This window comes from Stomoxys calcitrans, chromosome 4, assembly GCF_963082655.1.
Source record: "Stomoxys calcitrans chromosome 4, idStoCalc2.1, whole genome shotgun sequence".
NCBI lineage: Eukaryota > Metazoa > Arthropoda > Insecta > Diptera > Muscidae > Stomoxys > Stomoxys calcitrans.
Genome location: NC_081555.1, coordinates 101,070,225 through 101,089,785, shown reverse-complemented (window position 1 = coordinate 101,089,785; position 19,561 = coordinate 101,070,225). Strand labels below are relative to the sequence as shown.

Here is a 19,561-nt window from a genome sequence, read left to right as displayed (position 1 = left end):
ATTGAGATATTTTTGTATTTCAAATAAGTAATTATGAAAAACATGTGTTTTCAACTGTGAAAAACGTAAAAAACGTTTCTTAACAGCCTTGTGATTTGAAATGTTTTCCAAACCAATATTTGAGATGATTTCCAAACCATTATATGAGATGACTTCCAAACCTATGGCTATATTTCGTGAGGAAAAAATAATTTTCCTCAATTTTTTTAAAATTTATTTTAAAATTTTTTTTTGGTTTTTATAATTTTTTTTTTTTAAATACTTTTTTTTGTAAAAAAAATTTTCGTCCCCAAAATTTTCGTGATTTTGAATCAATTGTTCAAACTCGAAGTGATTGAAAAAAAAGTTGAAAATCCTCAATATATAGCGTTCTACCCGATATTAACTTCGATTTAAAAAAAAAATTGAAAAGTTTCTAAAAAAATTAAATGAAATTTTGAAATTGCTAAAAGTTTTTTTTTGTCCGCAGAATTTTAAGAAGATTATCTATAACTCTAAGCGAGAACATTGCCTTCAACTGGAACAAGATGGAGATTTTTCAAGTTTTTATTTTCTAGAAATTTTATAGGATTTTGTAGAGAAATCACTTAAAATATTATGTTTTCGCCCACAAAAATTGTGATTTGAAGTGATTTCCAAACTAATAAATTCCCCCTTATTCCAGTTGGCGATGGCGTAGTCGAATTTCAAAATTTTTTACAAAATTGTATTATGGTTATCGAAGACTAATTTTTTTTTTTAATTTTAGTATCACGAATTCGGCAGTTAAATTTGACGAAAATTATCGATATAAAAGTTAATCGAATATATAAAGTAAACTATCGAAGGCGAATTAGTTACAGAATACCATGAAATGTGAAATTCGCCTTCGACTACGACTGCTGTCGATTTTCGCCTTCGACAACGGGAATAGGGGTGAATGTGTAGACATTTATTGGATAAATGTCCATCTCTGTATACTAGAGTGAAAACCAAATGTTTTTTCTCTAGAAATTTTCTTTGACTTTTACAGAAAATTATCAATTTTCTGCAAGAACATGTTTATTATTTTAAGTGGTTTCCAAACTATGGTTTGAAACTTTTTATAAACTATAACTATAAATTTTTCTAAACTATATAGTTAAACTGTTTGTTCAACTATTTTTTATAGAAAGTTTTCTGAAATTTTTACTATTGACCAATAACTGTTGTTAAGGCTTAAAGGCAAAGGGAAACCAATTAGTGCTGTTAAAACTTTGACTAACTGCTAAAACCCTAACGTCTCTTGATTCGTTCGCCAAATCATCGAAGTCAGCTGATTTTATAGATAAAACAGCTGATTTTGAAAAATTGGCAAACAAATCGAGTGGCGTAAAGTTATTGGATTTGGCAGTAAGAGTGATTTCTAAACTATGGCCTTTTCAAACAAGCGACATCACAAATAAAACCTTATTTATCATGTTAAGCGACTGTGGAACATGCATTTAATCGCGTGAACTCAAAGATATGCAAATTTGCCCATGAACATTCCACTAAGGAACAGGTGCGAACTTTTCACATATCAACGAGTGCTGTCCGATTCAATTCAATGATAAGGGGCCTCCTTTTTATAGCCGAGTTCGAACGGTGTGCTGCAGTTTTTACATGGCAAAGTACCTCACAAATGTAGCCAGCACTAGCAAGATAATAACCACCGCTGAAAAATTTTCTGATGTTCAAGCCGAGATTTTAACCGAGGCGTTCAGAGTCATAGGCGGACATGCTAACCTCTGCGCTACGGAGGCCACCGAACTTAAAGATTTAGTTCCTCATAATTTTTCAACATTTTGTTGTTTCGGTGGATATGTTAGTGATAGCCAAAATTTCTTAAACATTTCTTAGAAGATTTGGTTTGTTTTCCAAAATTTGATATAAAAAATTTTGATTTCCAAAAATTTCTTTAAAATTTTCGTCTATATGAAAATTGTGCATTGAAAAAATTTCTAAGAAATTCATTTGTTATTGCTCTTCTTTAGTTTGGTCATAAAAATTATTTCATTTTGTTGTTGGATTAACCAGCTAAGACCAATGTGTTTTAACGATATTTCTTGCTTCTAGTTCATATAGAAAAGCAAAACAACAAAAACCCTTTAAAGAGTCTCAACAATTGTGGTGTGTTAAATGTATTGGGGGCGGGCTACAAAGATCGCGATTTCAGCCTTTGCCAGGGGCCTCATCAGCTTGGTGGTATCTTTTGGTGGCATCACAAGCCGATGAGGCTCATGGCGAAGGCCGAAATTGCTATACTTGTAGCCTCCCCCCCCCCCTAATACATTTAACACACCACAATTGCTGAGACTCTTTAAAGGGGCTTTTGTTGTTTTGCTTTTGAAATAGAACCAAGAAACAAATACACATTGTGGTCTAAGCTATTTAAATCAACAACAAAATGAAAGAAATTTTATGAAAAATTGCATAAAATGTTGTCTTTAGAGACACTTTCAAGAGTAATGTCTCCGATAAAACCTGAGTTATGGACTTTTGGCGTATGGACTTCGATTTTGTATCAAGGGTTATCGAGGACAAAGGCTTTAGCTTTCCTTCGTTTGATTAAGTATTTAGAGATTATGTTACTTTTCCAATTGTTTTTTTAATAGTTAAACTGTAAAAATGCTTGGCATTCAATAACAGTAATAATTATTTTTTTTTTTAATTAAAGAAAATATGTTACACCACATATTGACAACAATTTATTTTAATTTTTTGCTTTTAAAATTTTATTTTTTGTTTTAAATTTTATTTTAAATATTAATTTTTTTTTTATTTTTTATGAATTCAAAAAAATCCTTAATAACATAATAAAGAAAAATGTTAACTTTGTATGATGAGATATTGCAATCTCCGTTTATTTTCCTTTTTTAAAGTAGCAGTTTCATTTCTAACTTTTTGTTTTTAAACATAAAAATTATGTTTTCTTCTAAAAAAATATATATATATATATAAAAATAAATTATACTTCAAAATACTTCATTTATATAGTAAGAGGTCTTTTCTTTATTTAACAAATAAAAAAAAAATTATATATATTATTTTAATGTTAGTTTTTTACACCTTTTGTAGATACACAAGATAACATAAGAGAAAACAGCATAATTTAAAATTAAAAACACAAGAGAAGTACGACATAAAAAATTCAAAATAGCATTGTAAGTAAAGCACATTAATTACATTTAATACTAATTTTATTATTATTATTATTATATAAAATAAGTGAGTGTTACAACTACAACTATACTAGTATAGCTACTTGTACTCTATATATATGTACAATATATATAGAATACACCTATACATATATAAATAACTGCAAAATGATCATAAACAAAAAGAAATCAAAAAATTATAAATCCAATTCAATAGAGACCTGTGTTTTTATTTTGTTTTTCATTTCTCCTTTCCTCCAAACCTGTCCCCACCAAAAACAAAAACCTGGTATGTAGAATCGCTGCTTTCAATTTTTATTTTTTATATAACATATGAATATGGTTTAGTTTATTTTTTTGATTGAAAAAGAATTGAATTTTAAACTTTTGTTTTTGCTTTGTATACCTATGTATAATAATTCATATTTTTATATATATTGAAAATGTCTATAATGCCTGCACCGATATTTTTCCTTAAAAGAGGAATTTGTACGTATGTGCCTAGGTTCCAATATTTTTTTCATTGTTGAAGTTATTTCTCTGATATTTGCATTTGGAATTTATTTTATTATGTGCTGTTGTAAAGCATAATAAATTCAAAATTCTATAACACAAATCGATTTTTGGTTTCAATAAATAAACAAAGATGGAAATGATGGTTCATCATCGTAGTAATTTTAACAATTTAAAAAAAAAATTAACAAAATTTTTTCTTATATATTTTTTACAAAAATTTTTTTTTCACACCTTTTGCGTTAAATTTATCTGGTTACCAAATTTTTCTGGTTTTAAAACCGCTGCAGAACGTAGATTTTTGGTTTCAATGAACTAACAAAGATGGAAATGAAGGTTCATCAGCTAAGAATAAATGAAAGAGTTGATAGCGATTAGTAACAACATTGTTAGGTATAACCCATTAACACCTAACCCTCGATTCCGTTGTCTGATTTTGTTGAAATTTCATATATCTCCGATCACTGAACTCGTTTCGAATGAGAAACAAACAAAAATTTAATGATCTTCGCCCTAGCAGGCAAAAAACTTGAAAAATGAAAAATTCGGCAGAGCTCGGCCAGGATTCGAACCTGGACACACGGAGCAACTGCGTGAGCTATTGCCGTTGTCTTAGCGTTCGAAGCCATCAATACAACTTCCAACAGATAATCAAAATCATGTGTGGTACGGAAGAAGTGTAATTTACCACAGACAGAATGTCTGTCATTACACAAAAATACACGCATTGGGAAAAAGTACAGCTTATAGACAGGGTTGTCGAGCGTGATTAATGTGGTAATTGTATTATAGATGCGTTTTCGCTATTAATACGATTCAAATACAACATACCAACGCACGGCCCTTGAAGCCGTCACACCTAATATGGTTGAAAAGTCTTCTAACCAAAGACGAAACGTGTCCCAAAATCGTTGGTGTGTGTTGCTATCTTTGGCTTTCCTTTACCATTTGCATTCCCGATCATTGAGCTCGTCTCGAAAGAGAAACAAACAAGAATTGTAAAATTTAGTGATCTCGCCCTAACAGGCAAAAAACTTGAAAAAAGGAAATTTCATACATATATATTCATTATTTGGATGCCACCGCAGCGCAGAGTTAAGCATGTCCGCTTATGACGCTGAACGCCTGGGTTCGAATCCTGGTGTGAACATCAGAACTAAATTTTCAGTGGTTGTTATCCCCTCCTAATGCTGGCGGCTTTTGTGAGGAACTATGCCATTTGAAACAAGTAAAAAGGCGTTAAGTTCGGCCGGGCCGAGCTTTGGATACCCACCACCTCGGGTATATATGTAAACCACCTTTCTTCAAAATCCGGTTAAAAATACATAAATTATGCCCCATAGCAGCTATATCGAAATATGTTCCAATTTGAACCAAATACTAATAAGTGCAAGTCATAGTTCAATTGTGTTTAACAAAATATTGGTCTTTTTAGTAGCCATATCTAAAAATAAACCGATCTGAACCATACACGACACGGATGTCGAAAAGCCTAACATAAGTCACTGTGTCAAACTTCAGTGAAATCGGATTATAAATGCGCCTTTTATGGGGCCAAGACTTTAAATCGAGAGATCGGTCTATATGGCAGCTATATCCAAATCTGGACCGATTTGGGCCAAATTGAAGAAAAATGTCGAAGAGCCTAACACAACTCACTGTCCCAAATTTCGGCGAAATATGACAATAAATGCGCTTTTTATGGCCCCAAAACCTTAAATCGAGAGATCGGTCTATATGGCAGCTATATTCAAATCTTGAGCGATCTGGGCCAAATTGAAGAGGGATGTCGAAGGGCCTAACACAACTCACTGTCCCAAATTTCGGCGAAATCGGACAATATATGCGCCTTTTATGGGCCCAAAAACTTAAATCGAGAGATCGGTCTATATGGCAGCTATATGCAAATCTTGATCGATCTGGGCCAAATTGCAGAAATATGTCGAGGGGCTTACCTTTACTCACTGTCCCAAATTTCGGCGAAATCGGACAATATATGCGCCTTTTATGGGCCCAAAAACTTAAATCGAGAGATCGGTCTATATGGCAGCTATATGCAAATCTTAATCGATCTGGGCCAAATTGCAGAAATATGTCGAGGGGCTTACCTTTACTCACTGTCCCAAATTTCGGCGACATCGGATAATAAATGCGCCTTTTAAGGGCCCAAAACCTTAAATCGAGAGATCGGTCTATATGGCAGCTATATCCAAATCTGGACCGATCGGGGTCAAATTGCAGAAATATGTCGAGGGGCTTACCATTACTCACTGTCCCAAATTTCGGCGAAATCGGACAAAAAATGCGCCTTTTATGGGCCCAAAACCTTAAATCGAGAGATCAATCTATTTGGCAGCTATATCCAAATCAGGACCGATCTTGGCCAAATTGCAGAAATATGTCGAGGGGCTTACCATAACTCACTGTCCCAAATTTCGGCGACATCGGACAATAAATGCGCCTTTTATGGGCCCAAAGCCTTAAATCGAGAGATCGGTCTATATGGTAGCTATATCCAAATCAGGACCTATCTGGGCCAAATTGCAGAAATATGTCGAGGGGCTTACCATTACTCACTGTCCCAAATTTCGGCGAAATCGGACAAAAAATGCGCCTTTTATGGGCCCAAAACCTTAAATCGAGAGATCGATCTATTTGGCAGCTATATCCAAATCTGAACCGATCGGGGTCAAATTAAGGAGGCATGTCCAGCGGCCTAACATAACTCACTGTCCCAAATTTTGGCGGCATCGGATAATAAATGCGCCTTTTATGGATCCAAAACCTTGAATCGAGAGATCGGTCTATATGGCAGCTATATCCAAATCGATCTGAGCCAAATTGAAGGAGGATGTCGAAGGGTCTAACACAAATCACTTTCCCAAATTTTGGCGAAATCGGACATAAATTTGCCTTTTATGGGCCTACGACCCTAAATCGGCGGATCGATCTATATGGCAGCTATATCCAAATCTGGACCGATCTGGGCCAAATTGAAGAACGATGTCCAGTGGCTTAACACAACTCAATGTACCAAATTTCAGTAAAATCGGATAATAAATGTGGCTTTTATGCGCCTAAAACCGTAAATCGGCGGATCGGTCTATATGAGGGCTATATCAAGATATAGTCCGATAAAGCAAATCTTCGAACTTAACCTGCTTATGGACAAAAAAAGAATCTGTGCAAAGTTTCAGCTCAATATCTCTTTTTAAAGACTGTAGCGTGATTACAACAGACAGACGGACGGACATGGCTAGATAGTCTTAGATTTTTATGACGATCAAGAATATATATACTAAATAGGGTCGGAAATGGAAATTTTGATGTGTTGCAAACGGCATGACAAAATGAATATACCCCCATCCTTCGGTGGTGGGTATAAAAATGGTATGACAGCCATGTAAAACTTCTCACCAATGAGGTGACGCACTGCGGCACGCTGTCCGGACTCGGCTATAAAAAGGAGGTCCCTTATCATTGAGCTTTAACTTGAATCGGACAGCACTTATTGATATGTGAGAAGTTTTCCCCTGTTCCTTAATGGAATGTTCATGGGCAAATTTGAAATTTGATTATGCCATGTTCGGAGAAGGCGTCAATTGACACCTTACACTCTAGCACTGTTATTGCCCTTTCTATCTTGGTTGTTATGAACCTAAGGCCCGTTTGCTATCCGAGAAAATACTCACACTCAAACCAGCGTGCATCAAAAAGACATATCTGTGCCAAATTTCAGCTCAATATCTCAATTTTTGAAGGCTGTATAGTGATTACAACAGACGCACTGATAGATACACGGACATCGTTAAATCGTCTTAGAATTTTACCACGATCCGAACTATATATACTTTGTAGGATCGGAAATTGATATTTCGATGTGTTGCAAACGGAATCACTAAATGAATATACCCCCTATTTAACTTATTGAGATAAAATTTGTACATAAATCTAGGTACTGTGTTGTAGATGTTGTAGTCACACTTGCATGTGGAGGGGGGGTAGCGATTTTTACCAGCCTCTGGAAAGGCTAGATCGTTTTGATACATAAAACCGACGCTGTACTCGAACGTAAGTGTTACACAGTTGAAAAAAAAGAATATTGTTCCACGGTTACCTTTTTTGTGTAAATTTCTATGGTCTATCAATGGCTTCACTTTGCAAATTATGTACCAAGTTCCTACGCTTCAATTCCTCGTACAGGAAAGAGTCAGTTCTGGATGATCCTAAAATTTAAAGATGTGTTTTAGCTTATACAATTCTAATGAAAAATTGCGTATACTCATGTTTATTTCATGTTGGAAAACTTTTTCGGCACAAAAAACACTATGTTATCGGCAGTACTTACTTTTTCACTTCAAAGTTAAAAACACCCAATAGCTTCAAGATTTTACGCACAATGAATGACACAGAGATCTAACTGTACATGTTGTGCATTGTTGTAATGTAAACCATGCATGTGGGTATGCGTGTGTGTGTGTTTTCTTTCTTTTGTACTCAACGTCAACATAGCAGCAAAATGGACAACAAACGAGAAATAGGTGCAAAATGCTTAACATCTTCCAAGCATACATTAAGTAGTTTACTTGAGCTTGACTTGGAAAATTACTCCCATCAAATTTTCATAAATGAAACAGTTTTCATTGTATACCTACGGCGAGATATTTCAATAACATAATTTTTAAATATATTATAAAAATGTTTAATATTATGAACATTTTCTTTACATGTATGAAACAAAGTTTCATAAATATAAGACATTTTTATACCCTCCACCATAGGATGGGGGTATACTAATTTCGTCATTCTGTTTTTAACACCTCGAAATATGCGTCTAAGACCCCATAAAGTATATGTATTCTTGATCGTCGTGACATTTTAAGTCGAACTAATCATGTCCGTCCGTCTGTCTGCCGAAAGCACACTAACTTTTGAAGGAGTAGAGCTAGCCGCTTGAAATTTTGCACAAATACTTATTTTTGGTGTAGGTGGGTTGGGATTGTAAATGGGCCAAATCGGTCCATGTTTCGATATTGCTACCATATAAACCGATCTTGGGTCTTGACTTCTTGAGCCTCTAGAGGGCGCAATTTTGCACATAGTGTTTTGATATCACTTCCAACAACTGTGCGAAGTATGGTTCAAATCGGACCATAACCTGATATAGCTGCCATATAAACCGATCTTGGGTCTTGACTTCTTGAGCCTCTAGAGGGCGCAATTCTCATCCAAATTGACTGAAATTTTGAACATAGTGTTTTGACATCACTTCCAACAACTGTGCGAAGTATGTTTCAAATTGGTCCATAACCTGATATAGCTGCTGTATAAACCGATCTTGAATTCTTGAGCTTTTAGAAGGCGCAATTCCTGTTCGATTTGGCTGTAATTTTGCACGTGGTATTTTGGTATCACTTTCAACATTTATGCGAAGTATGGTATAAATCGGTCCATACCCTGATATAGCTGCCGTATAAACCGATCTGGGATCTTGAGTTCTTGAACTTTTAGAGAGCGCAATTCTCATCCGATTTGGCACAGATTTTGTACAACGGCTTCTCCCGTGGCCTTCAACATACGTGTGCAATATGGTCTGAATCGATCTACAGCTTGACACAGCTCCCATATAAACCGATCTCTCGATTATGCTTCTTAAGCCCCGAATCGGACTATAACTTGATATAGCTCCACCTCCTCCTCCGTCCATATTCATTGTTCTTTGTTTGCCTAAAAAGAGATACTGCGCAAAGAACTCGACAGATGCGATCCATGGTGGAGGGTATATAAGATTCGGCCCGGCCGAACTTAGCACACTCTTACTTGTTTTCATAAACGATGATATTTACACATTTTTGTTTTTCATTACCAATTTTCATAATATTTATGATTTTTTCATTAATAAAATAAAATTTTTCATAATATTTATGAACAAAATGTTATGAAACCCGATCATTACATTTATGAAGGAAAATTCTCTCCGTTTGTGGATTACGGGTCTGAGGGAATTCTTGGTATCCATGCGTGTGCCATTACTCGAGAAGGAATATCTTCCTTCTTGACTAAAACCAGTGATGCACCTGTCTATAAGAAACTTGGTAAAATTTTTTTTTGCTATAGAAAATTTTCCTATTTTTTTTTCTATATAAAATTTTGACAAATTTGTTTTGCTGTCGTAAATTTTGTAAAATTTCTTTTGGCTATGGTTAATAAATTTTGTACGTTTTTTACCGTCATTTTTTTTTAATTTCTACTTTATTAATATGTATACATATTTTAATGTAAACATTTACTTAAACTATGACATATGAGTAAATTCCAACATAAAATTTTGGACACAAATCAAGGCGAGGTCTTTGAAAAGGACAATGTTGTCAATCAGACGTATGACAAATAGCGTGTAATATGCAAGCTGGTATATCGAGTTGTTTTTTCTATTTTTCTATTTGAAAATAAATAAACGCGTATAAATTTAAACTACAAAATTAACTAAAAATAAATTATTTTTAAATAATAATAAAAAATACTATTTATTTATCATATATTGTGTTTTTAAATATAATCCAGCATAGCCAAAATAATTTCGAAAGCGTCTCTAGATGTAGATTCAATAGCAGCACTGGGTAAAAGATAGCCGTGAACACCATTATCGGCCAATTGAATGGTATAACTGAATGGTATGCCAACATCATAGGCTACAAAGGCATCGGATGATCCTGTGGAAAGATAAAAAATAGTAAATATTAAAAAGTAAAAAAAAAATAATTAAAAACAAAAAAAAAAAGATAAAAAAGGTAAGAATAAAAACCTTAAAAATAATAATAAGCATCAAAAATATAAATAACAATATTTCTAAAACAACTAACAAAATTGATATAAAAAAATTTATTATTAAAAAAATTTAATATTAAAAAATTTAAATATAAAAAATTTAAAAAAAGTAAATATTTACACGAGTTGCATAGAAAATGAATAAAATAAAAACAAGTAAAAGCGTGCGAAGTTCGGCCGTGTCGAATCTTATATACCCTCCACCATGGATCGCATTTCTCGAGTTCTTTTCCCGGTGCCTCTTTTAAGGCAAACAAAGAAAAGGATAAAAGAAAAGACTTGCTATGATGAAATGAATGTTGGAGACCATAGTAGAAGTCACTGTGTAAAATTTCAGTAAAATCGAATAAGAATTGGGCCCTTTAGGGGCTCAGAAAGTAAAATAGGGAGATCGCTTTATAGGGGAGCTGTATTAAGCTATTGACCGATTTAGACCATATTTGACACGTATGTTGAAGGTCATGAGAGAAGCCGTTGAACAAAATTTCAGAAAATAATTGCTCAAGAAGTCAAGCCTCCAAATCGGTTTATATGACAGCTATATCAGGTTATACACCGATTTCACCCAGACATGGCACAGTTGTTGAAAGTCATGACGAAACACGTCGTGCAAAATTTCAGCCATATCGGATAGGAATTGCACCCACTAGAGGCTCAAGAAGTCATGACCCCAGATCGGTTTACATGACAGCTATATAAGGTTATGGACCGATTCCAATCATACCTAGCACAGTTGTTGGAAATCGTAACAAAACACCTCATGCAAAATTTCAGCTAAATCGAATAAAAATTGCGCCCTGTAGTGGCTCAAGAAGTCAAGATCGGTTTATATGACAGCTATATCAAAACATGGATCGATATGGCCGATTTACAATCCCAACCAACCTACACCTATAAGAAGTATATGTGCAAAAGCGGCTAGTTTTACTCCTTCGAAAGTAAGCGTGGTTTCGACAGTCAGACGGACGGACGAATCGACGAACGGATGGACAGACGGACGAACGGATGGACAGACGGACAAACATGGCTAGATCGACATAAAATGTTATGACAATCAAGAATATATATACTTTATGGGGTCTGAGACGAATATTTTGAGGAGTTACAAACAGAATGACGTAATTAGTATGCCCCTATCCTATGGTGGATGACATAAGAAGTAAAAGCGCGTTAAGTACGGCGGGCCCTAATATTAAATATTTTGCGCCATGGATCGCATTTGTTAAGTTCTTTACTCGACATGGTTAGGTTAGGTTTGTGTGGCAGTCTGTTATCAGAAGAAGAAGATGTCTTCTAGTTCCTACCGTTTGATCTATTCAGATTGCTTTAAAAAGGCCAATAACTTGCGAATGTTCACGTCCGCTATATTAGACAGGTTCTCAAAGAAATGAGAACCTAAAGTGGAACTCCTTTGGAACACGCACAGAAGGTGTTCTATAGTCTCTCCTTCTTCGATGTCCCCACAGCTTCTGCAAAAATCGTTGCTGGCAACTTTCAGTATGTCAGCATGTTTTCCGATAAGACAGCGACCTGTCATGACGGACACAATGGCAGAGACGACTGTTCTAGCCAGTGACAGCAAAGCGGCAGACCTCTTCAAGTCTAGATTAGGCCACATAGTTTTGGAATAGTCACAGCCCCCTCTTTGTGACCATCGTTGTCCTTCGGGGCTGGTCCTGAGGCATACCCACAGATTCCAGTTTCCCTGGAATGTGAATGGTAGTTCCTAGTCTCGCAAGCTTATCCACTTTACAATTCCCTGGGATATCTCTGTGGCCTGGCACCAAGAACAGGTGAATTTTGAACTGTTCAGCCATCTCATTGAAAGATCTGCGACAGTCGAGGGCGGATTTTGGCTGTCTGAAAAGATTTTTATGCCAGTCGTCGTTATGACGTTATATCTTAGGCATTCCACTACTTCCTTAATTGCAAGGATCTCCGCTTGATACACACTGCAGTGGTAGGGTAATCCTTTCGACATGACCAGTTCTAGATCTTTAGAGTACACCCCAAAGGTCACCTGGTCGTTTAGTTTGGAAACTTCCGTATAGAAGTCTATGTAACTTCTATGACCGGGGATATCATAGTTCCAATCGGCTCTATCAGGAATAGTAGTACAGTACTTTTTATCAAAGGCTCAGATAGGGCGTAATCCAAACTGCCTGGAACATCGGATATTGTGTTGAGGATAACACAGTGTCCTTAGCCGTCACATGATGAAAACTCCCTTAACCTCACGGCAGTGGTCGCAGCAATTTGTCCAGCCTTAATGTCCAGAGGCATTAGATGTACCATTAAATTTAGTGCACTGTCGTCCTCAGTGCGGCTGTGATGCACAAACAAGCCATGCTTTGAATCCGTTTTAATTTGAGCAGTTGGAGGACTTTTGAAGCGCCGTCCACCAGACCATAACACCATATATTGGGTTGCCCAAAAAGTAATTGCGGATTTTTTTAAGAGAAAGTAAATGCATTTTTAATAAAACTTAGAATGAACTTTAATCAAATATAATTTTTTTACAATTTTTTTCTAAAGCAAGCTAAAAGTAATAGCTGATAACTGACAAAAGAAAGAATGCAATTACAGAGTCACAAGCTGTGAAAAAATTTTTCAACGCCGACTATATGAAAAATCCGCAATTACTTTTTGGGCAACTCAATAGCATTATAGGTTTGACAACTGCAATACATACCCAATGCATGACATGCGGTCTTAATCCCCAACTTTTGCCAATGGCTCTCTTGCAGTTGTATAGGGCAAGAGTTGCCTTTCATGCCCTTTCCTAAATGTAGGATTTGAAGTTCAATTTCCTGTCCAGCAAAACACCCAGGTATTTTGCGCTTTGAGTAAATGAAACATTCTCTCCTCCCAAGGAGACAGCTTCCACTGTAGGCAATTTGTATCTTCCGCTGAAAAGAACTACTTCTTTCTGGCACCTAGATTTATACCTAGACCACTTTTGGTAGCTCACTTTGCTGTTGCACGTTGAGCTTCCTGAAATGCTGGGAAACTTTCCCCAAACCACAATTGCCACGTCACGTATGCTGAGACCAATTTTAAACCTTTTTCTTCCAGAGACAACAATATATTGCTAATGGCTATATTCCAAAGTAGAGGAGACTGTACACCTCCTTGAGGTATTCCCCTGCTAACCCATCTTTTGAGATCCCCAGATTCCAAGCCTGTCGTAATGCATCTTTTAGTAAGTAAGTTATTAATAAACTTTCTTACGATGGAGTTGATGACTAGGAACTCCAACCCCGTCATGATTGACGTCGGTTTAACATTATTGAAAGCACCTTCAATGTCAAGAAATGCTACCATTGTATATTCCTTGGCAGCGAGAGAACCCTCTGTCTAGCCGACTAGGTCGTGAAAGGCTGTTTCAGTGGATTGCCTTTGTTGTTGTTGTTGTTGTTGTTGTTGTAGCAGTGTGTTGTTCACTGAGGCGGCAGCTCTTGCCGATGAAGGACTTCATCGGATCAATCCGGTACGTACAACAGGCTGCCATGAGATTCGGACTTGCCTTACTATATATGCATGTTGCTGTCGAAACACGTGATCTCCAAGGATCCTTGCCCTAAGATATGTTTCTATCAACCTCTCAAGAATCTTCTGCATAAAGGATGACAGACTCATAGGACGAAAATCTGTCGTCTTCGTGTGGTAAGGTTTTCCTGCTTTCGGAACGAAAATGACCTTTGTGTTCATCCATCCCACAGGTTTATATGACATGCTGATACAAGCAGAGTATATCTTCCTTAACCAAGGAACCAGTCTATCAGACACAGCTTGTAATTCAACCGGTGATACATCATCAGGGTCTGGAGACTTAAAGAAGTCGAAACTTCTTATCGCCCAAAGGATTTTCGGCTCAGACACAATTTCTCCTATAACCTCCAACGAATGCATACCAATTGTTGTTGTTGTAACCACATTTTCATGTGGAGGTGACGATCCTTGTCAAGCTCCAGTAGGTGAGCAAACTCGTTCCGGTCCAAGGACCGATCGCCGCGGGAACAGAGTGGTCATTGGTTATTTAAAGGCGCCAATAACTCGCCTTGTCATATCGAGTATCGTACGCACTCAGTATTTGTACAAGAACCGGTGCCACCCGACCTCTCACTGAGACTCTCCACTCGATAACGCTGATTGTCCCCGACTGTCCGGATGGAGTATTCCACTATCCGCAACCTGTGGCCGCGTCCGGTAGCTCGCAGCTAAGCTTCTCGTGACAACAATGAACACCACACAGATCGGACCATAATGCTCCAGATTATGTGGTGCACACAGCTATGCCGCACCGGAATGCATACCAGTGACAACCTCTTCTGGCGCCACGTTGTCGGATTCGAACCATACTTGGTTTGGATGTTGGAGACCATAGTAGAATTCATTGTGTAAGATCAATCGGATAAGAATTTCGACTTATGGGCGCTCAAGAAGTAAAATTAGGAGATCGATTTATATGGGAACCATAACAGGTTATGCTCCGACTTAGCATAGTTGTCAAAAATAAACACAAACATAGTCAAAATAAAACACAAATTCAGCAAAATTTCAGCCAATTCGGATAAAAATTGCGCACTCTAGAGTCTTAAGAAGTATAATCGAGAGATCGGTTTATATGGAAGCAATATCAGGGTTTTGAACTGATTTGGACCATACTAAGCACAGTTTTTGGAAGTCATATCATATCGAACACCTCATACAAAATTTCAACCAAATCGGATAGTCAAGATCCAAGATCGGTTTATATGGCAGCTATATCAAAACTTGAACCGATATAGCACATTTACAATCCTTACCGACCTACATAGTAGGTCAGGAAGGAAGTATTGGTTGCCCAAAAAGTAATTGCGGATTTTTTAAAAGAAAGTAAATGCATTTTTAATAAAACTTAAAATGAACTTTAATCAAATATACTTTTTTTACACTTTTTTTCTAAAGCAAGCTAAAAGTTACAGCTGATAACTGACAGAAGAAAGAATGCAAATACAGAGTCACAAGCTGTGAAAAAAATTGTCAACGCCGACTATATGAAAAATCCGCAATTACTTTTTGGGCAACCCAATATTTGTGCAAAACTAGAAGCGTCTAACTTTATTCCTTCGGACAGGCGGACTTACAACGATGTCAAGACAAATCAAGACCGACGATATATACTTTGTTGGGTCTAAGATCAATATTTCGATGTGTTACAAACGGAATGACGAAATCCTATAGTGTAGGGTATAATAAAGAAATGAATACCATTATATTCTAATATCCAACTTTATGGAAATTTCCTTTATAAAATCGAATTTTGGCCGTGTTTTTTGCTCGAATCATATTTCGAGAATATGTTCTACAAAAACCTATTTTTATCTTTTTTTATACAAAAATCGATTTTTTTGCAATTTTTTTAACAAAAATTGTTATGGAATAAATTTATTTTTTTTATAAAAAAACTTAAAATTCAAATCGTTGCACCTACCTGAACGATTTTCCACCAAATCATTTGTAGAATCTATTTTATATCGAGATTTGCTGCCCTGTTTGCGTAGACCATCAATGCCCACCATAGCCACATCTAGCAGATCATCTAGACGTTCTGTATCATACGTTGTATTTGCCTTATAAGGGTAACTTATAATTTGGCCATAGGCCTGGAGGGACATATATAGCTAAGAAAAAAAAACAAAACTTAAATCACTCTATGAAGGCAATAAAAATTAACCCTCTTTTGTTACCTTAATATGCGTCCTGTAATCCATTAAAAATTCCGACAATGCCTTTGTCTCTGGCTCCGAAAATGGTGCCGGTCCAGCAAAGAATTCATTGCATGGTGTCCTCGAACTGCCACGTTTTCCCCATTGATAATTCCAATTACGATCCAAATCGACACCATAGCAAATGCGGTTGGTCGTCTTTTTCTTCTGTAACCAAGTCATGGCTGAGTTGATGATGCCCGAAGGCCGTGAAATATGTCTCGAACGTGATTTCTTCCAAAATCGATCATATTCATGGCTATAAACATAACCGTCTGGATTCAAGACGGGCATTATATACCATGTAGTATTACGAATGACACTGTGTTCGTCGTCTATGGTTTCTGAAAAAAATTGAGAATTATTTGAATATTAGAGAGCAGTGTAGCCGTGAATATATTTGTTTTTTATAACAAAGAAAAAAAAGTTAAAAGGGTAGTTAAGTTGCCAAAACAGAATCTGGGTCTGATTCGAGTGGGTCTGGCTGAGCAGTTAAACAGGAGACGTGTTTCGTTTGGTCCCTGGTCACAATCGGGACATACATCTTGCATGTCGGCACCAATCCTTGCTCTGTAGGAGTTGAGGCGGCTGCGGTCTTTCTCCAAGGATTACATTAACCCGGTAGCTATTCACTGCATCTGCTACCGTGTCTGCAAGAATGTTGTCTAGATCCGTTTGATATGCCACTTGATCTAAAGGTGTTCTCTTGTAGCGCTGATAGATCATGTAGATCTATCATAAGGCTTCTGAGCGGTGGATACCTTCCACAAGATGATGAATTGGATGGTCACTGCGATAACAGCCCTGAGGGTTTTGCTTAGACAGCATCTGATGAAGATGGTCCACGTGAGAACTGAGGAGACAGTTCGGAGGGCGGCATTCTGACCGATCTGTATATTATTCCACTGCGTGTCACAAAGCTGACGGGACCACACTGGCGCTGCATAACTTACCACAGACCGGCCAATTGCTTTGGGCGTGGTCAACAAGGTTTCTTTGTCTGAATCCCAAATGCTGTCGACAAGGTGTGGGGGGCCTGATGCCATGATCGTAGCATCGTCCGCATATGATACGATCTCTATGCCGTCTGGAGGGGGTGTAATGGAGGATAGGTAGAGGTCAAACAGTGCCGGAGATATCACCCCGCCTTGGGGAACTCCCTGTTTCACATTACGGTGTTTCGATTTCTTATTCCTAAATTCCACAAATGACTAGCGACCACACGATAATTCGCGACCCAGCGTTTCAGGCCTAGCTGGAGGGACGTATTGGCGATGTCCTCGAAGAGTGTCGAATGCCTTTAATAAGTCCAGTGCCACGAGGACCGTCCTATCACATGGCCTGGGCTGATTGAAGCCACGGCAAATGTGTGGGGTGGTGAATTGCAGAGGAGTTGTTTTGCTATGCAATCTTCGAAATCCATGCAGATGTTCGGCGAATGGAAATTCTCCAACGAGACTCGGGAGGAGTTGTCCTCAAGCGTCTTGGCTACTCGTGAGAGTAGGGAGATCGGTCTGTACGACTCCCCCTTACTTGGAACATTTTTTTAGACTTCAGTATCGGAATCACTCTGCCCATCTTCCAGACATCGAGTACTATAAGAGTGTTCAAAGACAGTTTGAGAACAGTCGTAAGGTGCTCAACTCCAGGTTAATCCAGATTCTTCAGCATCAGTGTAGAGATTCCGTCGGGGCCCATCGCCATGGATGACGTGGCGCCACATTCATAACTTCGTCCACGGTACATTGTGATGGCTGCTCTTCGGCTCGGATACGACGAATGGCTCTCCTCCTAGCCCTGTCACTCTTGGGATGCACAATAAATTGACGGTTGAACAATCTGGTGCACCAGTGTCCTGAGGAAGAGTGGTTCTACTGCATTCTCAAATACCCCTGGATGCGTATGGATGAACTGCTGGTGGACTCGGAAGGTAAAGTCGTGTAAGGTCGCTTCGGCCACACGAGGATATGACATTGACATGGGTGATTGCACGAGGATTCGACGTTGACATTGGTGTGTGGAGAAATGGTTCGTTGACTAAGAATTCCAGGATTTAAACTACTCATGGATACGGGGAATGATAGACACAGAGTCTGCATTCATGCAAATAGTAGTCTAAAAGTTTTTCTTCTTCCGTCGCTAAGCACTGAAGATTCAGTAGTAGCCAGCCTTGAAATAAATAAGTCTCATTACTGGCTGGCTTCTATATATGGCACACAATTCAGAGATGCCGACTCCAAGCCCAAAGTTTTTGGTCGAAGCCGCTTCTGCAAGGAAAAAAAATCTTTGGGGGTAGTGATGCTAAAGCACTTCACCCGGCAGGTAATAACAAGCGCATGACACAGATTAGAACTTTGAGCCTCGATCTGTGTGGTGTTCATCGTTATCACGAGAAGTTTAGCTGGGAGTTATCGGGCGCGTCCACAGGTTGCGGATAGTGGAGTACTCCATACGGAGTAGCTGCAATTGTAGTCGCGGACAATCAGCGTTATCGAGCGGAGAGTACCAGCGAGAGGTTCGGCGACTCCGGCTCTTGTTGAAACACTGAGTGCCTCGATATAACAAGGGGAGTTATTGGCGCTTTTAAAAAATCAATGGTCATGACCTCCCTCGGTTTCCTTGGCGTTCGCTCCTTTGTACCGGAATCTTTTATATAAAAATGAAATTGTTGCGCTTTGTTTGTTTATTTGTTTTTCCGTTCCATATAGACTCAAAAACGGTTGAACCGATTTTCATGATATTTCACAGATGGTAGAGTTTGAGCCCCCGGTGAAAATAGGGAACAACATTTTTTGACTTCCGAAGGTGGGCGACCCCTTTCCCTTACAACCATTTTCCAAAACGCCAAATCTCAGAGATGTGTGCACCGATTTAGGCGAAATCTTGTATGCCACCTTATGGTACCCTAGAAACTCGAAATTGCCAAAAAATTTCGGGGTCAAATAACTTGAGGGGAAGCCCCATCCCAAAACCCTCCCGAACGGACATGTTTACCGATTGCGACAATATGGGTTTCAAATGAAAGGTATTTAAGAGTAAAGTACGAACTTGGCATAAAAATGTTGCCCTAAGGGGTGTGGGGGGTCCCTACCCCTAAAAACACCACCCAACAGGACACATGTCTCTTTGGGCAATATGGGTATCAAATGATAGGAATTTAAAAGTAGAGTACAAATCTTACATAAAAATTTATTACTTAGTGTCTGCGGTACCTCTCTAGAATACGAAATTTTTTTTATATAGAAATTTGGGTCAAGACCTGACGGTTCCCCGCCACCCCAAAAATCACTCCCAAACCGACATGTAGGC

The 19,561-nt window shown here is 37.7% G+C and overlaps 2 protein-coding genes across 3 annotated transcripts in view; one reads left to right on the top strand and one right to left on the bottom strand.

Moving 5' to 3' along the window:
* Positions 1-3,675, top strand: part of LOC106092854 (WW domain-containing adapter protein with coiled-coil homolog) — a 38,507-nt gene extending 34,832 nt beyond the window's left edge. The window contains exons 15-16 of one of the 2 annotated variants that reach the window (XR_009398014.1): positions 3,079-3,164; positions 3,459-3,675. The gene's annotated coding sequence lies outside the window, so the exon portion shown is untranslated. Of the gene's footprint in view, positions 1-3,078 lie in introns of both variants that reach the window. The other variant, XR_009398013.1, reaches the window with a different exon arrangement.
* A 6,548-nt stretch (positions 3,676-10,223) lies between these two features.
* LOC106083204 (putative uncharacterized protein DDB_G0282133) overlaps positions 10,224-19,561 on the bottom strand; it is a 210,164-nt gene continuing 200,826 nt past the window's right edge. The window contains exons 9-11 of the mRNA XM_059367216.1: positions 16,235-16,596; positions 15,979-16,168; positions 10,224-10,387 (exon numbers count right to left, since the gene is read on the bottom strand). Coding sequence (XP_059223199.1) covers positions 10,224-10,387; positions 15,979-16,168; positions 16,235-16,596 — 716 coding nt within the window. The remainder of the gene's footprint in view (positions 10,388-15,978; positions 16,169-16,234; positions 16,597-19,561) is intronic.